Source organism: Peromyscus californicus, unplaced genomic scaffold, assembly GCF_007827085.1.
Source record: "Peromyscus californicus insignis strain IS unplaced genomic scaffold, ASM782708v3 Scaffold_7__1_contigs__length_154581171, whole genome shotgun sequence".
Lineage (NCBI taxonomy): Eukaryota > Metazoa > Chordata > Mammalia > Rodentia > Cricetidae > Peromyscus > Peromyscus californicus.
This window is the reverse complement of record NW_026294595.1, coordinates 127,850,435-127,869,935: the sequence shown is the minus strand read 5'-3', so window position 1 is coordinate 127,869,935 and position 19,501 is coordinate 127,850,435. Positions and strand designations below refer to the sequence as shown.

The 19,501-nt window shown below is 49.2% G+C and overlaps 1 protein-coding gene across 1 annotated transcript in view; it reads right to left on the bottom strand.

The window, feature by feature from the left end:
• Window positions 1-13,061: 13,061 nt before the first annotated feature.
• Window positions 13,062-19,501, bottom strand: part of Efcab8 (EF-hand calcium binding domain 8) — a 73,946-nt gene continuing 67,506 nt past the window's right edge. The window contains exons 23-26 of the mRNA XM_052723714.1: window positions 16,504-16,636; window positions 15,144-15,339; window positions 14,977-15,075; window positions 13,062-13,719 (exon numbers count right to left, since the gene is read on the bottom strand). Coding sequence (XP_052579674.1) covers window positions 13,276-13,719; window positions 14,977-15,075; window positions 15,144-15,339; window positions 16,504-16,636 — 872 coding nt within the window. The 3' untranslated portion in view covers window positions 13,062-13,275. The remainder of the gene's footprint in view (window positions 13,720-14,976; window positions 15,076-15,143; window positions 15,340-16,503; window positions 16,637-19,501) is intronic.

Genomic DNA, 19,501 nt, shown 5'->3' with positions numbered 1-19,501 from the left:
AGATTAAAGTATATTCTTCAGTCCCAGCCAAGTCTGAGTGTCTTTGGTTCATGATGTAGTGAGGTAGACTGCCTTGGGGACACTATAGGTCATTGCCTGACAGGCACCTGGGTATCTTCATAACAGTCCCAACTGTTTCCTTTCCACATAGGAGGACAGTGACAGCTCAGAGTAATCAGGTGACTTATGGGAATTCACAGTCAACAAATGGTAGTCCCTGGAACAAACCCCAAGCAATCTAGCTCCTGCACAGAAGACATCTCTCTAGATTCAAATAGACCTCTGTCTCACCCTATGGGTTACCTTCAGCAAGATCCCACCCTTCTTGGGCCTCAGTCTCCACACCTGTACAATAGGGACAGGATTGAAGGCTATTAGAGCATATGTAGCAGATGAGAGGTCCCAATCCTGCCTACCCTGTGATGTTTCTTTTAAATTATTTGCTGTGTGATGTTGGGTAAAATACATAACCACTCTGAACTCCATTTTTTTCCAGGTAGATACACCTGGTCCTCAAACTCCCATCTTTTACCTGTGTATCCTTGCCATGGCTGTTTAATCTGCTCCTGTGCTGGCATTTACTTGAGAGCATACAAAAGTACTAGAAACAGTGCCCACCATTGCTGTTGACTGTAGCTCGGGCCACACAAGTCCTAGCCCATACCATAGCACACAGCGGATGCTGGATGGTCACTGGCGTTACCATCAACTTCCGGCTGTAGGCAGGCAATAAGAGAAGCAGTGCTCCCAGAAGGACCTTGCCCTAGAAAAAGGCCCCAGCAGGATGGGAGCAGAGTCAACTGGAGCCTGCAGGCAAGGACAGGGAGGTAAAGGCTGGCAAGGGCCCAGCTAGGCATTGGAAGAGTAAAATCAGAAATGAGCTTGTCTCCAGGGAAGGCACACTGGGCAGCCCTGCCCTGCGGTAGAATCTGCCCCTGGGCCATGTGCCAGACCTCCAGACAGCCTGGTTCCTCCAGCACTATCCTTGGGGCCCTTTGGGTATCCACAGTGGAAGGGACTTCTGGAGACAACTCACACTCCCACTGCCCTGCCCAGCAGTCAGCCTAGAAGCCAAAATTTGTGGAACATTTCTCTGGCTCTTCTGTGTTTTCCTGAGGCAAGCTCCCAAGTATCCCAGGCTGGCCTTGAACTTCTGATGCCCCCAGCTCTGTCTCTTGAGTGCTGAAAAGTACAGGCACTGAAAAGTACCCGGTTTATGTGGTGCAGGAGATGAAAGCCGGGGCTTTGTGTATGTGCTGAGCAAGCACTCTCCCAACTGAGCTACAGCCTCAGCCTATGTGAATTGTTCCTGTATGACAAACACCCCACTCTGAGTGGCTGTAACCTAGAAATGTGTCCCACCGGTGCTCTAGTGAGCAACCCTCTCCTTCCAGGATCACCTTGGCACTCCCTCTGTGCCTTTTCCAGACAAATGGAATCGGCTTGCAGAACTGCTTGTTGGATTTTCAGCATCTTTTAATAAGGCTCATCTCTTGCTTCGTATAAATTCTGCACTTTTCTTGACAGGTTGAGTCCTGGCTGTCTCAGATGTTCAGGGCTGTCGCAAGCAGGGTCCTTACCCTCGGTGACATTTTCCATGGAGTAATCCCTGCTGCTTGTCACTCCTGCATTTGTCCCGCCTTGGTTCCCACCCTCCTGGGGTTCAAGTTCATTCTCTGAGACATTCTAGGTGGACACTCACGTGATCCACTGTGTGTTCACACCCACTGATGCGGCACTTGCCAGGGTCAGCCAGTGAGCTGTGGTGCGGGTGTCAGTCAGCTGGGACCTGCCATGGCCTGGGGTGCTCGGGGACATCTCCATAGCTCCTCGAAGCTACAGAAGATTCCAGGGGAGCTGTGCATGGGGAGCTCTGCCTGCTCCATCATGGAGAAGAGTTCACTGACCGCTCCCCAGATGAAAGGACACAGGTCATAGCTGGCAGACCCTCTGCAAATGTGATTCCCACTACACATTGTGAGGGACACCCAGTGCTGCCCTCGACCCTGCCCGGGAAGCCAGGCCTACTGATTCCCCACTCTTTCTTCTAGCTCACTCCACATCATCTGCCGAGGCCAATGGTCCTAGGGCAGAAGATACAGGTCCCAGGGCACCTGGTGCGCCCAGCAAAGCACAGGGGTAGGGCTTATTTTAGGGGAAGCCTCTATCGGCAAAACAAAGGTGGCCCCCAAGGCTGCTCCTGTCCACCTCTTCCCAGATCCTCACCACTCAACCCCATCAGCATGAATCAGACACGTGGGCCACGAGCCAGGGTAGGAGTCAGGTGTCCCAAGCCACTGAGACAGACCGGGAGGTATAAGATGCCAAGTCACCCCCAGGCCCCCAGAGTGGCGCCTCTGATAAACCCAGCTCCAGTCCCAGGATTTAGCTAATCCCCTTAATCTCCAGAGCCAAGGCAGCGTGATTGGGACAGACTGAGACACACAGACTCCTGGAAAGACAGAAGGTCCCTGGTCCTATCCTTGCCCTGTCACCTTGCTGTGTCACCTGCGGGGGGGGGGGGTCACCCTCTGATCTTCAGTTGCTCGGTCTGCACCAGGAGATGCTAGCTAGCTTCCTCCACTTCCGTGTCCTGAGAACTGAGGCCCTGGGTACGGTGTGAAAGGTCCCTGACAGCTGAGACGGTGAGTGAGCTGCTTAGCAAGCACACCTATAATCCCAGAACTTGGGAGGTGAAGGGAGGATTAGGGAGTTCAAGGTCATCCTCAGCTACATAAATCAAGGTCAGCTTGGGTTATATGAGACTCTTTTCAAAAAAAATAGAGAGAGAGAGAGAGAGAGAGAGAGAGAGAGAGAGAGAGAGAATGAATGAACTGCTTGGAGCACAGTGAGGAAGTACCATGTCATTGTTCCTCCAAACAAAGTCTGCGTCTGAGCCTGTACACACCAACACAGCAGGAAATCCCATAGCCACCATTTCCCAGGTCTCTGTCCCCTCCCATGCCAGCTCTGGACAGAGACCATGAGACTCTGGTTACCTGTCCATCATTCCAAGATTAAAACCAGCAGGGGATGGTCCCAACTCACCCCTTTCTCAACCTGGGGCCCCAAGGCTCACAGGAAAATAAGCTCCAAGCTCCTCCAGGGCCTGTGGTCTCATGGAACAGCTTCTGCTCCCAGCAGCCTATGGGCTCTACTGTGCTGTCCACACTACTCCCCAGCTCTGGGAGCCTGGGGTTGGGGCTCCAGGGTCTCTGGTTCCAGAGAGGAGACAACTGTGACCAAGAAAGGGCCACAGTTGTCTGTCATAAGTTTTCTGTCTCTGAGGCCTTCCCTAGGAGAGGCCAAAGGAACCCCCAGCCTAAGTGCCCTTCTAGCAGAGCTGGCCTAGACAAGAAGGCAGAATTGGGTGCCACCTGAGAAAGGACATTGTGATCATGTCACTGTGGATAACTTTCCCCCCCCCCCCCGAAATGTGTGTGCCTAGGTGAACAGGCCACTTGAGAGCATAGGAGTCTGTGGATTTTCTTTCCTGGTTCTAAGGTAGCCACTTCTTCTGAAGGAATTCTGGGTCCAAGACTGACTAAGAGTATCACCCATGTAGGGTGCCATTTCTTATTTTAATCATCTGAATCACTAGGAAGGGTTGCCTCATTTTCTAAATGAAACTGGGAGAGATTAAAAGACCAGGTCAGTGTTACCCAGCCAGTGTGGAGAGCCAGGAGGGCACCTGGTGAATATAATGGCAGAGATGAGACAGGTTAGGGACCTGCCTAGCCTGGAAGGTCAGCCCTGCATGTGTAGCCTTAGACAGGTCCCTTTTTCTGTGTGAGCCTCTCTTCTCTCCTATAGAACAATGGAGAGTCACCCTCTGATGTCCACAGCAGGGCAACAATATCCCCATTAGATACCACAGACTAACAAATATAAAGGGCAGAACTAGGAATGGATTACCTCTCTGGGAAACCATTGGCCAGTGAGGTCCCATAGCGCCCTAACACTACAGGCTATTGCCAGTGCTCTTGGTTACCTTCCAAAAGCTGACAGAAGACCCTACTGCTGAAGACACCACATACTTGAGTCGTAGAACACCGAGAAATTAAGCTGGTATTCACCCGGAAGCTTCATCCCTACTGGCTAGCTCTCATGGTTCTGGCAGCTGCTGTCCACATGGCCAGAGGTGAAAAGCAATCACCAGTCTTACCCATCTGTGAACCTTGTGAGCTCTAATAATGACTGGCCTGCCACGACACGCCCACTGGTGCAAACGTGGCGTGAATGGCATGAGAGTGACCAACCACTTTCTGATTGGATGTAAGGTCCAGTCTACAGGTTCAAGCCCAGATGGGGTCAAGAATCTGTGGCTAGACAAGTCATAAGCCCTAGGGGAGAACCTACTAATATGACTCTGCTAAATGCGCCTAGTATTAAACTGACTAAGGACTTACCATCATCCACATAGATTAGTGCATCTCTCAGCTTTCATCAGAGAAACTTCTTTTTGCAGTAGATGGTGATTAACAGACCCACAACTGATCAGCATTCAGAGAATAAGAAACTACAGAGTGCTTAGTCCTAAGTGGGATGTCTGTATCACACACCTTCTCCAAAGCTCAGGGATCCTTGCAAAATAGGGAACAGAAAGACTGTAAGCGCTGGCAGCGGTGGATGACTACAGGGAAACTGTGTTTTCCGGGTACAGCAGTGCAAATGCACGCAGATACCCACAGTGGTTGGAACAGTGTGTGCAAAACTCACGCAAAGCCATAGAATGATCCAGAGCTTCCTAGCCCTCCAACAAAGGGTATCAAGGCAGGACCCTCTATCCCCACAAAGGCTATGGTTTTCTGTGCATGGAGGACCCTTGTCCCAGAGGAGTGTCTTCCCAGCCCTCTCTCAAAAAGTAGTGAATGTCAGCACTATTTTTAAAGACATGTGACTGAGGAGACAGTGTACTTAACCAAGTGCCCGCTGTGCAAACGTGGAGACTCGGGTTTGAGCCCCAGATCCAGCCAGGTGTTGCAGTGTGTGCTCGTAATTCTGACAGCTGGAGGATGGACACAGGTAGATCCTTAGGATAGTTTCCAAGCCAGTCTAGACTACTTGGTAAGTTCCAGGCCAATGAGAGATCCTGTCTCAAAAAAACAGGGTGAACATCATCTGAGGAACAACACCAAATGCTTACCTCTGGCCTGCACACTCATGCACACACATGTATGTGTCACCTGAACACACACACACAAAGAATTGTCGGCACCAAACAGACTTTCTCTTTGGTTTTGTCAGAAGAATTTTTAGAAAAATTGAGCATTGATAATTCTAGTTTTCATGATCAAAAGAAGAAGATACACATTACTAGTATCAAATTAAAAGGAGGCATCACTACAAATCCTACAGACAACAACAAAAAAGGAAAACCTGTGAACAGCTTTATGCCAATAAATTCAACATCTTAGTAAAAAGAACAAATTTCTTCAAAACCATGAATGCCACAACTGACACTAGAAGAGCTAGCAGCGAAGTCAGACAGGGCAGTGCACCCACAATCCCAGCAACTGGGGAGGCTGAAGCAGGAGAATGGCAGGTTCAATGCTCAGCTAGATTGCTGTCTGTGAAGAGACACCATGGTCACGACAACTCTTATAAAGGAAATCACTTAATTGAGGTGGCTCACTTACAGTTCAAAGGTCCAGTCCATTATCATCATGGTGGGAAGCATGGCAGCTGGGAGTATGGCGGCATGCAGGCAGACATGGTGCTGGCTACATCTTGATCAGAAGGCAACAGGAAGTGCACTGAGACACTGGGCAGTATCTTGAGCATAGGAAATCTAAAAGCCCCAAAGTGACACTTTCTCCGACAAGGCCATACTTACTCCAACAAAGCCACATCTCCTAATAGTGCCACTCCCTGTGAGCTAATGGGGACCAATTACATTCAAACTACCACAGTTACGTAGGGGGAGTCTGTCTCATTATCATTAACAAAATGTAAAAATGACAATTATAGAGACTCGTTTATTAAAATAAATTTCAAGGCCAGATTTTTTTCACTTACAGAAGCTGTAGAGGCCTCCTTGAGTCTCGTTTTCCTGTAATTCCACTGCTCAGGATAAAGTAACTGAGAAAGCTGAGTGTGCCCTGCTTCATGTTTGACCATTCCGCATCCCCGGCGTCTGCATCCAGAGTGTGCCATGGAGTGACTCATAGATGTCCTCTGAGCTTGTTTCCTCAATTGTAAAAGCTGATCTATTGGGAATGTAACTCAGTGGCTGAGCCCTCACCTGCTTTGGAACCCATGAGTGTGAAGTGTTCTCAGAGGGGTGGCAGGACATTTTCCTACAGAGCAGAACAGCCACTAGAGACCAGCAGACCTGAGGCTGACCCACTCTTCCAGGGTGACCTGAAACTTCCCTCTGTGAACTACAAAGGAGGCTAAGGGAACTCCAGGAATGCCCTACTCTCAGATCCAGCTGCAGTGTCCCCCTGTGTCCTGTGCCCAACACATCAACTCCCAGTCAACTTGGGTTTGCTTCCCAGCACTGGAAAAAAAAAGAAAAAACATAGTTGCCATCTTGGTAGGAGAGGCCACAATGACTTGGCAGTGCAAAGAGGTACAGAGCCATCAGTAGACACCAGAGAGCTCCCGGCAGGCAATCCTGAGAGCTGTGTGCCCTAGGTCAACTGTCCTCACGACGGGCCCAGTTCTGGTGCCTGCCTCATCTCTAGTCTGACTTACTGTAATCCTCTCCAGAGAGGATATGGCTCCCTCTGCTGGCCATGTGGAAGAACTGTAAAAACTCTACCTGCTGAGTACAGAGCTATCCTCATCAACCTTGGCATCAAAGCTCTGCCCTGAGTGCAACTGTGCCCTGAAGTCACGTGCCCTTCCCTACTGCTCGTGGTCTGTTAGAATGTCATCACAACAGCCCACAACTGCTGGACATCTGTCCCTCTGTCCCCTCACCCCCCACCCCCACCCCAGAGAGTCAAGACAAAGGCATGAACTGTTTGAGAGTTTTATGTGTTTTGTTTTGTTTAAAGCTCAGAGGGCTTGAGAGATGGCTCAGTGGTTAAGAGAACTGTCTGCTCCTCCAGAGGCTGCTCACAATTGTCTGTAATTCCAGTTCCAGGGGACCCAGTGCCCTCTTCTGGCCTCTGCAGGTACTGCAGACACATGGTGTGCAGACATGCCTATAGGGAAAACATCCATACACATAAAATTTTGAAGAATTTTCTTTCCAGACAGGTTTCTCTGTGGTGCGACCCTGGCTGTCCTGCAACTCTCTCCGTCGACCAGGCCAGCCTCAGACTCAGAGATCTGCCTACCTCTGCCTCCTGAGTGCTAGGACTAAAGGTATGCGCCGCCATACCTGGCTAGGAATTTTTTTTTAATAGGCTCTGCAGTCAGTCTCCTTCCTGAGTTCAAATCCCAGGTTTACTTAGAACCTGCTATGTGACCCTGGGGCAAGAGACACGACCTCTCTGCCCCTTGATCTCATTGTCTGGTAGGTTGGGATAATATCAGAACCTACGCCTTAGAATTGTTTCATAGTAAGTACCACTGTTGTCATTACAGGCTAAAACGATTGCTTCTTCCTAGCTGTGTGAGAGCAGGATGGGAAGGGGCTCAGTGTTCCCTAGGCCCTATGGCTCAGAGCCATACTCTACCAGGAGAAGCCCACCCAGACTCCCCAACCCAGCCCAGGCATAAGGGGGAGGCTCAGAGAGAGCAAAGACAGAGGCTAGGGTCTCCACAGAGGAGCCAGGAGGGGCCAAGATCCAGAGGCCTGGGTTACAGCCAGCCACCCCTGAGTCTAATCATGCCTGCTTCTCAGTATCTCTGCCACGGCAGATGTAGAAGCCTAGGGCTCAAGGAACAGTGGCCATGGGCCTTTGTGGCCACAGAAGAGACCTGATCTGGACCCCGGAGGGAGTGATGGTTGGCACCAAATGTCAGCTTGTCACAATTTAGAATGTCAACTTGTCACCTGATTAGGGAGCCTCAACTGAGAAATTTTCTACAACCTGTGGGTAAGTGTCTTGTCACACCTTAAATGTGGGTGGCACCTTCTCTTAGCAGCCCAGGTAAAAGAGAAGTGTTTTAAGTTACTGTTCTATTGCTGTGAAGAGACAACACAACCAAGGCAACCCTTATAACAGAAAACATTTAATTGGGGGCTTGCTCACACTTTCAGAGGGTTGGTCCATGATCATTGTGGTGGAAAGGAAAAGGTGTGGTGCTGGAGCAGTAGCTGAGAGTTTTACATCCTGATCTTCAGGCAAAAGGCAGAGGGTCTGGCCTGGGCTTTTGAAACCTCAAAGCCCACCCCCTGTGACATGACTTCTCCAACAAGGCCACACCTTCTAATCCTTTCCAAACAGTTCCACTAATTAGGGCCAAGCATTCAAACTGATGAGCCTATGGAGGCCATTCTCATTCAAACCATCACAAGAGGGAAGGGGAAGAGCATTCACTTGTTACTTACTTGGCCTTCCCTCTTACCAGCAAGTTAATTCACCCCACTGCTGCCACTGCTGATTCCTTTGATGATATTAGAAGCAGCTTTTCTGGTCAGTTTCCAATATGGACTGAGGACCAGTGGCTCTTCAGGAATACTCCAGACCATAGGTGACAGAATGGGACTGCTGAGAAACTTAACCTCACAGACTGAACAACCACTGGGCTCTTAGCCTTTCAGATGTGAGACAGCTATTGTTGACAATTTTACTATTGCATAAGCTGATTTAATAAATCTTTTTAAATGTGTGTATGTGTGTGTATGTGTTGGTTCTCTTCCTCCAGAGAACTCTAATACAAATTGTGGGACCAGAAGTGGGATGTTGTCTGTCTCCTCCTGGTCCTCACTTTCATCCTCACCTTTGGGCCTTATCCTGGTCATTGGTCCAGAGGCAATGATGGGTGGACCCTGAGAGATGTACGCATTGACTTGTCTGACGTCTCCTTCAGGGAAAGTCATTGCCAGCTCTATAGATCCATAGGATTAATTCCCTCAGGTAAGGGCAGAGAGGGCAATCCTGCAGGAGGTAGGAATGGGGTGGGGGTGGGAATGCACCCTGTGCTAAGAGTAGGGACAGTATTTCATTCAGCAAAGTGAACACATCAGACCACCTTCAACCTCCATAAGGTCCTCCCACACATCTCCATTCATTTTCCAGTCATTTTAATTGCAAACATCTTTCGATGCTGGTAATTAATTTGCATTGTAAGTCAGTCAATCATATATTGTGTGATGAAGACTTGGGTTTGATTTTCTGAAACTTGAGATCTATAGCTGCTGGAAAGATGACTCTCTTCCAGGGCATACTTTAAAACATTTAGATTACTTTAAAAAATATATTTATTTATGCCCATTTGGAGTTGTTCAATTTTATCACTGAACTCATTTCTTTTTCCTTACTGTGTCCAGAGATGTGAAAAGGAACTCACCAGTGACCTGGTGACAGATTGGCCACACTGGACCATTTCCATCATGGAAAGGGCAGCATTTTGTCCTTACTGGAATAGACTCCTAGTCTGGTTGTGGAATTACCTTTCCTGTACATAGTGCTTCCACCAGGAGGCACAATAAACATCCCTTTGAAGTGGAGGCTAAGACTCCCTCCTGGACACTCTGGGCTCATAATGTCCTCAAGTCAACATGTTAGGAAGTGTGATTAATCAAGAGGGCAATTGAACTACTTCTCCACAGTGGAAGGAAGAGTATGTCTTGGATGTAAGAAATATGATTAAGGTCAGTGAAAAACTACAACAACCCAATCCAGGAAGGAAGAGGAATGTCCTGGAGCAGTGGTTCCCAACCTTCCTGATGCTGCAGCCCTTTAATACAGTTCCTCATGCTGTGGTGACCCCCAACCATTATTTTTGTTACTGCTTCATAACTATAACTTCACTACTGTTATGAATCATAATGTGAATATCTGTGGTTTTCTCATGGTCTTAGGTGACCCCTGTGAAAGAGTCATTCGACGCCCTGCCCAAAGGGTTTGCAACCCACAGACTGAGAACCACTGGCCTGGACCCCTGAGGAATGAAGATATGAGTTACTTCTTCAGGTAGAGAACCAAGACCTCCTGAGGTGCTTACTGAGAGTGGAGGAAATACAGAACAGGTAGTAGAAGATGGAGTCATAAATACCAGCGAAGGTCACATGACCAGTCACAGAAATGATTATGGCTGACATGAATGTTTTTTGTCCTATTTGTTGAGAATGTGCTTATGCATATATTAAGTAGATGGCTGTGTTTTCTTCTATTTCTTTATCATGTCATGTTGATTGAGACATGAGTGGTTGTGTTGTAAAACTATATAATCATATTTAAGCTATGGGATGCTAAAAGATTAAGCATTGCTGGAGGGATTTAGAAGCCAAGTTCTTTGGAGTCTGGAACACTATAGTCTAAGCTCTTATCGTTGGTCACTGGAATAATAAGGTTTTGTCTTCTCCCTGAATTTTGCTTTTGCTTTGGTGTGTTTGTTCATTTGCTATGACCTTCTTTTTCTCTTTTAGAATAAAGAATGCTTACTTAGTGAGATAATACGTTGGAAGAGTGTAATTTGTTTTTTATATTCTTGGGAGCTTATAGTTAAGAGATCTGAATTTTTAAAGTATTGGGATTTTAAAAAGATTTTGGGACCTTTTAAAGTTAAACTATATTTGGAGCTGGAGAGATAGATACCTCTGCAGTCAGGAACACTGACCACTCTTCCAGAGGACCCAGGTTTGATTCCCAGCACCCACATGGTGGTTCCCAACCACCTGTAACTTCATTCCTGGGGTATATGACACCCTCTTCTGACCTCTGTAGGCACGACACATGCATGGTGCACAGAATACATGCATGCAGAACACCCATCTACATAAAATCAGTATTTCTTAAAGTTAGACTGTAATTTATATTATAAAATAAACATCAGGCTTTGGAACAAGGCATGGAAGGTTGTGATTTTTAAAGTGATGTGTTTCTGTGTCAAGTCGACAAGGGTTAGGCTGTGATCGTTGGTTTTAAATGTCAACTTGTCACATACAGAATTACCTGAGGAGGGAGCCCCACTTGAGTCATTGTCTACATTAGGTTACCCTATGGGTACGTCTGTGAGGAACTGTCTAGATTGTCTTAATTGATGTGGGAAGACCCACCCCAAATGTGAGCAGCACCTTTTGATAGCAGCCCAGATCAAAACGGAAAGAAAACCCATTCTCTCTTCCCTCTTACACTGAGTTAATTTATCTTGTTTGTGGCTGATGACTGACTCCTTCACTGATATTAGAACCAGCTTTTCTAGACTTCCAACCTAGACTGAGAGCCAGTGACTGTCCAGGAACCCTCCGGGCCCTTGGGGAAAGAATGGGGCTGGACAACTCTGGGTTTCTCAGGCTCTCCGGTGGAAGACAGCCATTGCTGGCCTACTCTGACTGCTGAGGTACCCATCCTCAAGGAGCAGGCAGCCAACAGAAACTACCAGGTTCTCAGCCCCTCATGTGTGAGACAGCTGTCGTCAGACTATTTCAACCACGTTGAGTAAAATCGTTTATAAATCCTTTATATGTGTTCTGCTGGTCCTGGTCCTCTAGAGAGGTCTGAAACACCTCTGACTGAGGAAGATTTTCCTAGATTAGTAGGTACTGACAGATGTGGTTACACACGTGGAAGAAAGGGCTGCACAAGTTGATGTGCTGGAAAGGCTGCTGATGCTGAGGCTTTGGGCCTCTGTTGGGACACGAGCCACCACGGCCCTGGGCCTCATTTTAAGGATCTCTTATTGTAGACTCGTCTTTGTAAGGAATGATCTCTAATATAAATTTGAAGGTGGTATGCCTCGGAGGGCTGACACCCCCAGGTACTGAGTCTGCTCAGAAGGCCCCAGGACCTCCTGGTACACTAGCCAGGAGTGGGTTTCAAGCTTCTGCCTCAGCACCCCACTCCCACAACATCTGACCCAGGACTCAGTACATTCCACACGTAGACACACATGAGGGGCGGGGGATGGCTCAGGGAGCAAAGCCATGTAAACATGAGGACCAGAGTTCAGATCCCCAGGCCCCATGTATCAGTGAGCTCTGGATTCGGTTAGCAGCCTTGCTTCAATATAAAAGACAGAATATATCTCGTGTCAACCTTGGACCTACACATGCTCACACACACATGAAAAGACACCCGCACACGTGTGCCTACAGACATGAGAACACATACACACACGTATATCACACAAATGCATACAAAAATTAAGAGAACATAAAGAGTTTCTCTGTGAGGAGCTTGGGGACCTGGGTCTTCCAGTCCTGTAGGTTGTGGGGACTTTAACAGCCCAAACCCCAAGGACTAAGAGGGTCTAGCTTTGTTGGCCCTTCCCTCCTGTGCCACTGCTGAGCCTCGAGCCCACTGCCCCTTGCTCGCTCCAGAGAAGGCTTCCCTCAGCTCTGCTAGCCCTGATGCTTGGGGCTTTTGGGAGGTGACTTGGTGCCACATCCATGGCAAGGATGGGCCTGAGAACTCTGCTCTGCCCAGAGCCACAAGCCATGGTCCTTAAAGGCCCCTGTTCAAGCTGGAGGGACCTTAAGCTTCACGGCCTCTAAATAGAATCTTCTGTATCCGGAAGTCCACACATGCCCTGGAGTTGACCTTCTGAGAGGGACAGAGGCCAGGCAGAGGTTGGGACAGGTGCATCTGGCCGAGAATGATGCTCCAAGTCCAGAGGAGGGGCCATCTGCTACATCCTCAAATATCCTTGACTCAAGGCATAGAGAAGCTTCCAGACACTATGGCTGGGCCTGGGGTGCCTAGCAGCCAAGGGGGCCAGATAGCAGCAACAAGGGACAAGCAGACACTGTCAGCAGAGAATGACTTCTGTGAACCGCATCAGGTGGCTGAGCCATCTGGCATCCGATCTACCTTCCATGCCACACAAAGCCCTGGTGGGGTGGGCCTGCTGCATGGTAGCAAAGAACCCAGGGATGCTGGGATATAGGCCCCTCTGTGTATGCCTAAGGCCTTGCCAGGCATTATGACCTGTCCCAGCAGAGCATGGACCTAAGCAGGTGAGAAACCAACCCAGCCTTGTCACCTGTAGGACTCTAATACGGGAGAATATTTATTTTCTTCTCTAGAACTGTGCAGAGCCAGAAGACAGCTGGACTCATCCAGAGAGAAGCAGGGGCCCCTGGAGGAAGGGCTGCATCCCCTGGGCCTGGCACGGAGTGAGCCAGGGACATGCAGGACCCTGTGGCTCCCCTGCCACAGAACAGAGAGAAGGATGGGCACCTCAAACCACGAGGAGGGAGCCCCCCCCCCTTCACAGAGAACATGAGGGCGGCTCCCCAGGGCTTCGGATGCTGCATGAGGCAGGGAGCAGCTGGCTTGGCGGTTTCTGACCTCTGCGGGGCTGACTCAAGGTCTGGGGGGACGTAGAAGAGCTAGACTGTGCTGGAGAGGCTGACCAGGGCCTCAGCAAGGAGACTGAGGAATGGGGCCTCAGGGAGGTCGACCAGGTGGATTCCAGAACCCTGGAGGCCGAGGCTCCCAGGGAAAGGGAGGAAGGCGAGGCAATAGGTGTGCTGCTGGCTGCTATGTCCATGAAAATCTGACCCCGGATAGACTCCAGCTGTCTCCGGATATCGCTAGCCACCCAGCGGATGTGCCGGCCTTCCTGGTCCAGGACCTTATGCATCAAGAAGTCAGGTTGTTGGATTGGTGTAAGGTCGGTGAAACACAGGCTTTGGTAGACCTGAGGGGAGATCTGGGAACAGAACAGAAGATGAGTACTCCCTGGAGCTGGTGGTACCAGGGACCAAGAACAGGCTTGCCATGGAGAGCCCTCAGGTCTTCTCATGCCAAGTAAATCTCTAGTGCTGTGGTGCTCCTGAAGACCACAGCTGTGGGGCCCACACAGCCCTGAGCAGGACCACCCTCTCAGGCTCCCCTCCCTACACGTGTCTGTGAGGTAAGCCTGGTACCAGAACTCCTCTGCTTTGAAGCAAGGCCATGAGTTGGACCTCAGGTGGGGCCTGATACAGAGTCCCTGGATAGACTTTAGGTCTCCCATTAGCACTCCCCAAAGTTGGGCTCTCAGGAGCCTCCAGAACCCTCTCACACCGACCTCCCCAGTAGGGATGTAGCCTTTGGCATCGTGGGAGCTCCCATAATGTCCATAATGCCCTAAGGCAGAGAGAAGGTAAAGGCTGAGCAGGGTCTGCACAGGCAAGAGACAGGATGGAGTCCGATTGGCTTTTGTAAGTCCCTGATTCCCTTTCTACACCTAAGGAGAGCCACCTCCTCCCACATATCCCCACCTGTGCACCCAGTACCCACACACCTCACGTCTACTTTTTTTTTTTAAGATTTATTTTGTTGTGTATACAGTGTTCTGTCTGTATGTATGCCTGCAGGTCAGAAGAGGGCGCCAGATCTCATTACAGATGGTTGTGAGCCACCATGTGGTTGCTGGGAATTGAACTCAGGACCTCCAGAAGAACAACCAGTGTTCTTAAACTGCTGAGCCATCTCTTCAGCCCCATGTTGGTTTGGTTTTTTGTTTTTTGGGTTTTTGTTTTTGTTTTTGTTTTTGTTTTTTGAGACAGGGTTTCTCTGTGTAGCTTTGCGCCTTTCCTGGAACTCACTCTGTAGCCCAGGCTGGCCTTGAACTCACAGAGATCTGCCTGGCTCTACCTCCCGGGTGCTGGGATTAAAGGCGTGCGCCACCACCGTCCGGCCCACATCTACTCTTGATCACCTAGACTCATGGGTACAGGGGCGGTTAATCTGCTAATGAGTAGCCAAAGACTATAATGATGCCCTGGGGACTACAGACAGGAAAGGCTAGTGGAAGGCCACCCCTCCAGAAGTCCAGTGGTCTGCGTTCCCAGAGACAAGATTTCTGCTGACAGAAAACATGCCAGCCTGACCAGTCTATGTCAGAAACAGAGAACATGGACCGGATGGAGTCTGCTGGCCTCAGATGGCCCCCCGCATCTCAGATGCAGCCTCACTCCCTCACCTGCTGCTTCATCCAGCCGTACTGCACTCTGGTGGACAGGAGTTTGGGATTCCGCACATGTACCTTGGGCTTGTAAGCTGCTCCTACGATTTTGCTTGCCTGCAAGAGTCACCGGTGAGAACCGTAGCCAGGAGCGAGGCCCCCTCCCCTCTCCCAACAGTCCCCACCTGCTTGTTCTTGGTCCATTGATTCCAGCTCTCCTCGATGTCTTCCACCGAATTCTGTTTGATCCACGGGGATGTGAGGGACATCTGATGGAGCCTGGCCCGCGCCTCAACTTCCTTCTCTGCTTTCCCATGCAGAAACGCCATCAGCGCTGCCTGCTCATGCCGCTGGTACAACAGGGCTTCAGCCAGTTCCTTGCTGTAAGAGGCTTCCTTCACAACATGCGCCTCCCATTTCCCTACCAGGGCTGCCCACCGCCGCCGCCCCCCCCCCCCCCCCACTCAGGCCAGAGGGCCTCCCCTTTCCGGGTCTGAGCCTCTCCAACCCTTTCCTACCTCCTGCCAGGGCCCAGCACTGAGTCAGCACTGTCTGACACAAGCAAGGCCCAGATGCACCGGCCCAAGCTCTGCTGCCTTTTCTTTCATTCGGGCCTCAACTAGACCTCGCCAGAAGGGTATGTGAACATCCCCACCCCAGGGAAGCTCTGTCTTGCCTTGTTTTATAAACCCGCACAACAAGCCTGTCCCTCCAAAGAGGAGTATGCCTTGATGAGACAACAGGAGCCATAAAGATTCCATGGGTACCTGGAAATTACATCAAAATCAACTCCACAACCTCTCCTGTAAAGCCTTTCTCATTTAATCCAGTCAGGTGGCTGACCTCTAAATAGCGTCTCTCCTTGCTATTCCCAACACCTGTCAGATGGACCTCGGCCATGAGTTAACATAGCCATCTCCCCATGTAGACTGTGGCTTCTTTAGGTTAGACCAGTGTGTGATGGTACTGGATGAAATCCAAGGCCTTGTCACTAGAGGCTCCGAGCCATATCTCTCTAAGTAGCCTTGGTTGTTCTGGAACTCATTGTGTAGATCAGGCTGGCTTTGAACTCATAGGGATCCACCTGCCTCTGCCTCCTGACTGCTAGGATGAAAAGTGTAGACCACCATGTCCAGCAATAATAAAAAAAAAAAATTCGAAAGAACTGAAATCATTTGAAGTTTAAGGAATAAGGATGGAGTGGGTGATGTAGAGGGGAAGGAACCCAGAGGAAAGGCAATAGCTGGAGGAACAACCCTCTCTCTCCCATGCATCACACAGCTGTCTGCTCAGGGCCACTACCTTGGGCATTGGCAAGGGCAGCCCCCTGCCACATGGTAATGACCTCGACAGGAGCCACTGCCACGCTGCAGATCTCAATCTAATCTAGGAGCAGTGTGTGATGGTACTTCTTCTGACTGCTCGGTCTTGCCTCTGAGATGGTTAAATGGGGCCACGGGTTGCCTGCAGATCCTAAGCTTCTCACCCGACCCCAGTAAGAGATTTCTGGGGGCCAGGGAGCCCCAGGTGGCTGTAGTAACTCACTGCAGCTCAATGAAGGATCTCTTGAGGGTGGAGTCGATCAAGTCAGGCTTCTCCTCTAAGGTCTCTTCCTGCTCCTGATCTTCAACCATTGTGGCCTCCTGCAGTTTATCCCAAAGATTCAGGCCAAATGTTCCTGTGATATGACCAGACCCTGCTCAGAACCAGGGCTCTCTGAACTCACTGCTTCTGCCCCCCACTCCAAGAGTTGGTGAGTGGCCCTGTGCTCCACCCCACCCACTCACCCAAACACTGAGTGTCTGCCGTGTGCCAGGCATTACACTGGCTACACAACACATCTCTACGTTTGCCAGTCCCGAGAGGTACTTGGAGCTGAGGCCTAAAGCATTCTGCGCCATGTGTAGGTTGATATGGGAAGAATGCTGTGACAAAGGCCTGGTGACCCCCATTCAGGTTCCCAGCAGCTCACGTGTGAAATGACAAGGGCATAAATTGGGGTAAGATCTGGGGTGGAGCAGAAGACAGAGAAGTCAGCATCCTGTTCTGGTCCCGGCATGGATGACCTGAATTCAGCCCCAAAACTGACGTGGTAGAGAGAGAACCAATTTCTGTGAATTCTGACCCCCACATGGGTGCAATGGCACAGGCATGCCATGTCATGTGTGAAACCACCCCTCCCTGACACATACACAATACATAAATAAAAGCAGGGATTCGCCTGCTATGGAGTAATGAAATTAAGAAAAAGAAAAGATCCAGGTTGTAAAATCCCATTTTGGAGAAATCACCAAAGAGCTCCAGCAGCAAATAAGAGAGCAACTATACTGACAAACAGGGAAGACTTTGCAAGAAACACTAGCCTGGGAGTCACTAGCTTCTCCAGGAGTTCCTGGTGTGGGTCTAAGCCGTGTGAGAACCAAGCTTGACCTAGACAGAAGGATGCTGCTGTGGGCCCAGCTGATCTCCTGCCAGCCCTGCAGCCAGTAGGATTGAGGCAGGCAGACCCCTGGGATTTACTGGCCAGCCAGCCTCGTCTAGCTGACAAACACCAGGTCAATGAGAGGATCTGATTCAAAAGACGCATGCACCACACGCATGCACTCACATGTGCACACTCATGAACACACACATCACACAAGAATACATCTTAGCAAGCCAAGAAAACAACTAGTGAAAGTCTTTAAACATTGGTCTTAGTAACAACTCCTTGGCCAGGACACCAAAAGCTCAAATAACAAAGGCAAAAATAGACAGGCAGAGTTCTACAGAAGCAGGATTACACGGAACTAAGAACTTCCAGGTAGGTGAAAGATGACCTATGGAAGGAAAAAACTACCTTACCATATATCCAACACGGGCCAAGCTAACCACTAAAATATGTAACTCTGCAGACTAATAGCAGAAAGACCTGATTTTAAAATGGACAAAGGACTTGAATAGATATTTATCCAAATGAGATATGCAAATGGCCAGGAGGATGTGGAAAGATGCTCAGCACCTCTACCAGGGAACAGGAATACACCTCACACTCATTAGTGGGGCTGTTAACAGGAAGGCAGGAAACAGGCATCTCTTTGCATCAGGGAACATGCAGAGAAATCAGAACCCTTGCAGAAACGTAACCCTGGGTAACTACTCTAGGAAGCAGTGTGGCATTCCTCAAAATTGAAATTGGGACTTCCATTAGATCCAGCCACCCCCTTCTGGCAATTCTCCTAAAAGAAATGCAAGCATGTGGTTAACACATTTGGGAAGCAGAGACAGGAGAATTGTAAAATTGGGGTCAATATAGCCTACACAGTGAGACCCTCCCCCCCCCCCCACACACACACACATACACACTGAAAACAGGATCATTTGCCCCTCCCACCCCCACTCTCAGATGTCAGTGCAGCATTATTGCCAGTGGCCAAAACCTGTAAACAACCACAGCATGGATTGACAGACAGATTCAGACAACACGCCTCTAATGGAATGCTCTTCAGCCTTAGGATAGAAGGGAATTCTGGGGCTGGAGAGATGGCTCAGTGGTTAAGAGCACTGACTCCTCTTCCAGATGACCCAGGTTCAATTCCCAGCACCCAAATGGCAGCTCACAACTGTCTATAACTCCAAGATCTGACACCCTCACACAAACATACATGCAGGCAAAATACCAATGTCCATAAGATAAGAATAAATAAATTATTTTTTAAAAAGAAGGGAATTTTGTGACTATGACAATGGGGATGAACCTTGAAAACACAAGGCCCAATGAAAGGAGCCAGACACAAGGCAAACTGCATGATCTCACGGCTATATGGTGTCTAAACTAGTCAGGCTGAGAGAAAGCAGAAAGCAGGACTGAGAAGAAGGGAGACGCTGCAAGGTGACAGAGTTCAGGGATCTGAGCAAGGGTAGCTAGAGTGCTGGGACAAAGACAGGCTTTATACTCAGCTGGTGAAAGAACGGAAATTGGGAACCACTTCAAAAGACCACAGGGCAATATCAACTGAAACCGAGGGGAGAACATATTATATATCACATATATCCTTGATTAGGAATCATCTCTAGATACATACCAAACAAGAATGCATATATTTGTTTATTTATAAAAAAGTTATAAGAGTGTTATAGGAGTATTATTCTCAATCATGTAAAATAGCTAGAAAAAGTAACAGGAGTTAAGCATGATATTTACTGTGGATAAACGTCACAGCTAGACTGTTTAGAGGAAGAAAACAGAAACAAAGAAAAGCTCAGCCCATGACCCCGTGTGTACAATGTGCAGAAACAATCTGAGTTTAGAAACCAGGCCAGGGATAGTGGCCCCCACCTGGGGCCCAGCATTGGAGAAGACAAGACAAAAGTCTTGCCTGGGCTGTCATAGTGAAATGCTGTCATCAAAAAGACAAACAAACAAATTAGGGTCTAAAGAGATGACTCAGCTGCTAATGTGCCTGCTACAGAAGCCTGAAGACTGAGTTCACATCCTGACCACTCACCCTGAAAGCCAGGACAGCCGTGCACACCTCCATGCTGGGGCACAGAGACAGGCAAA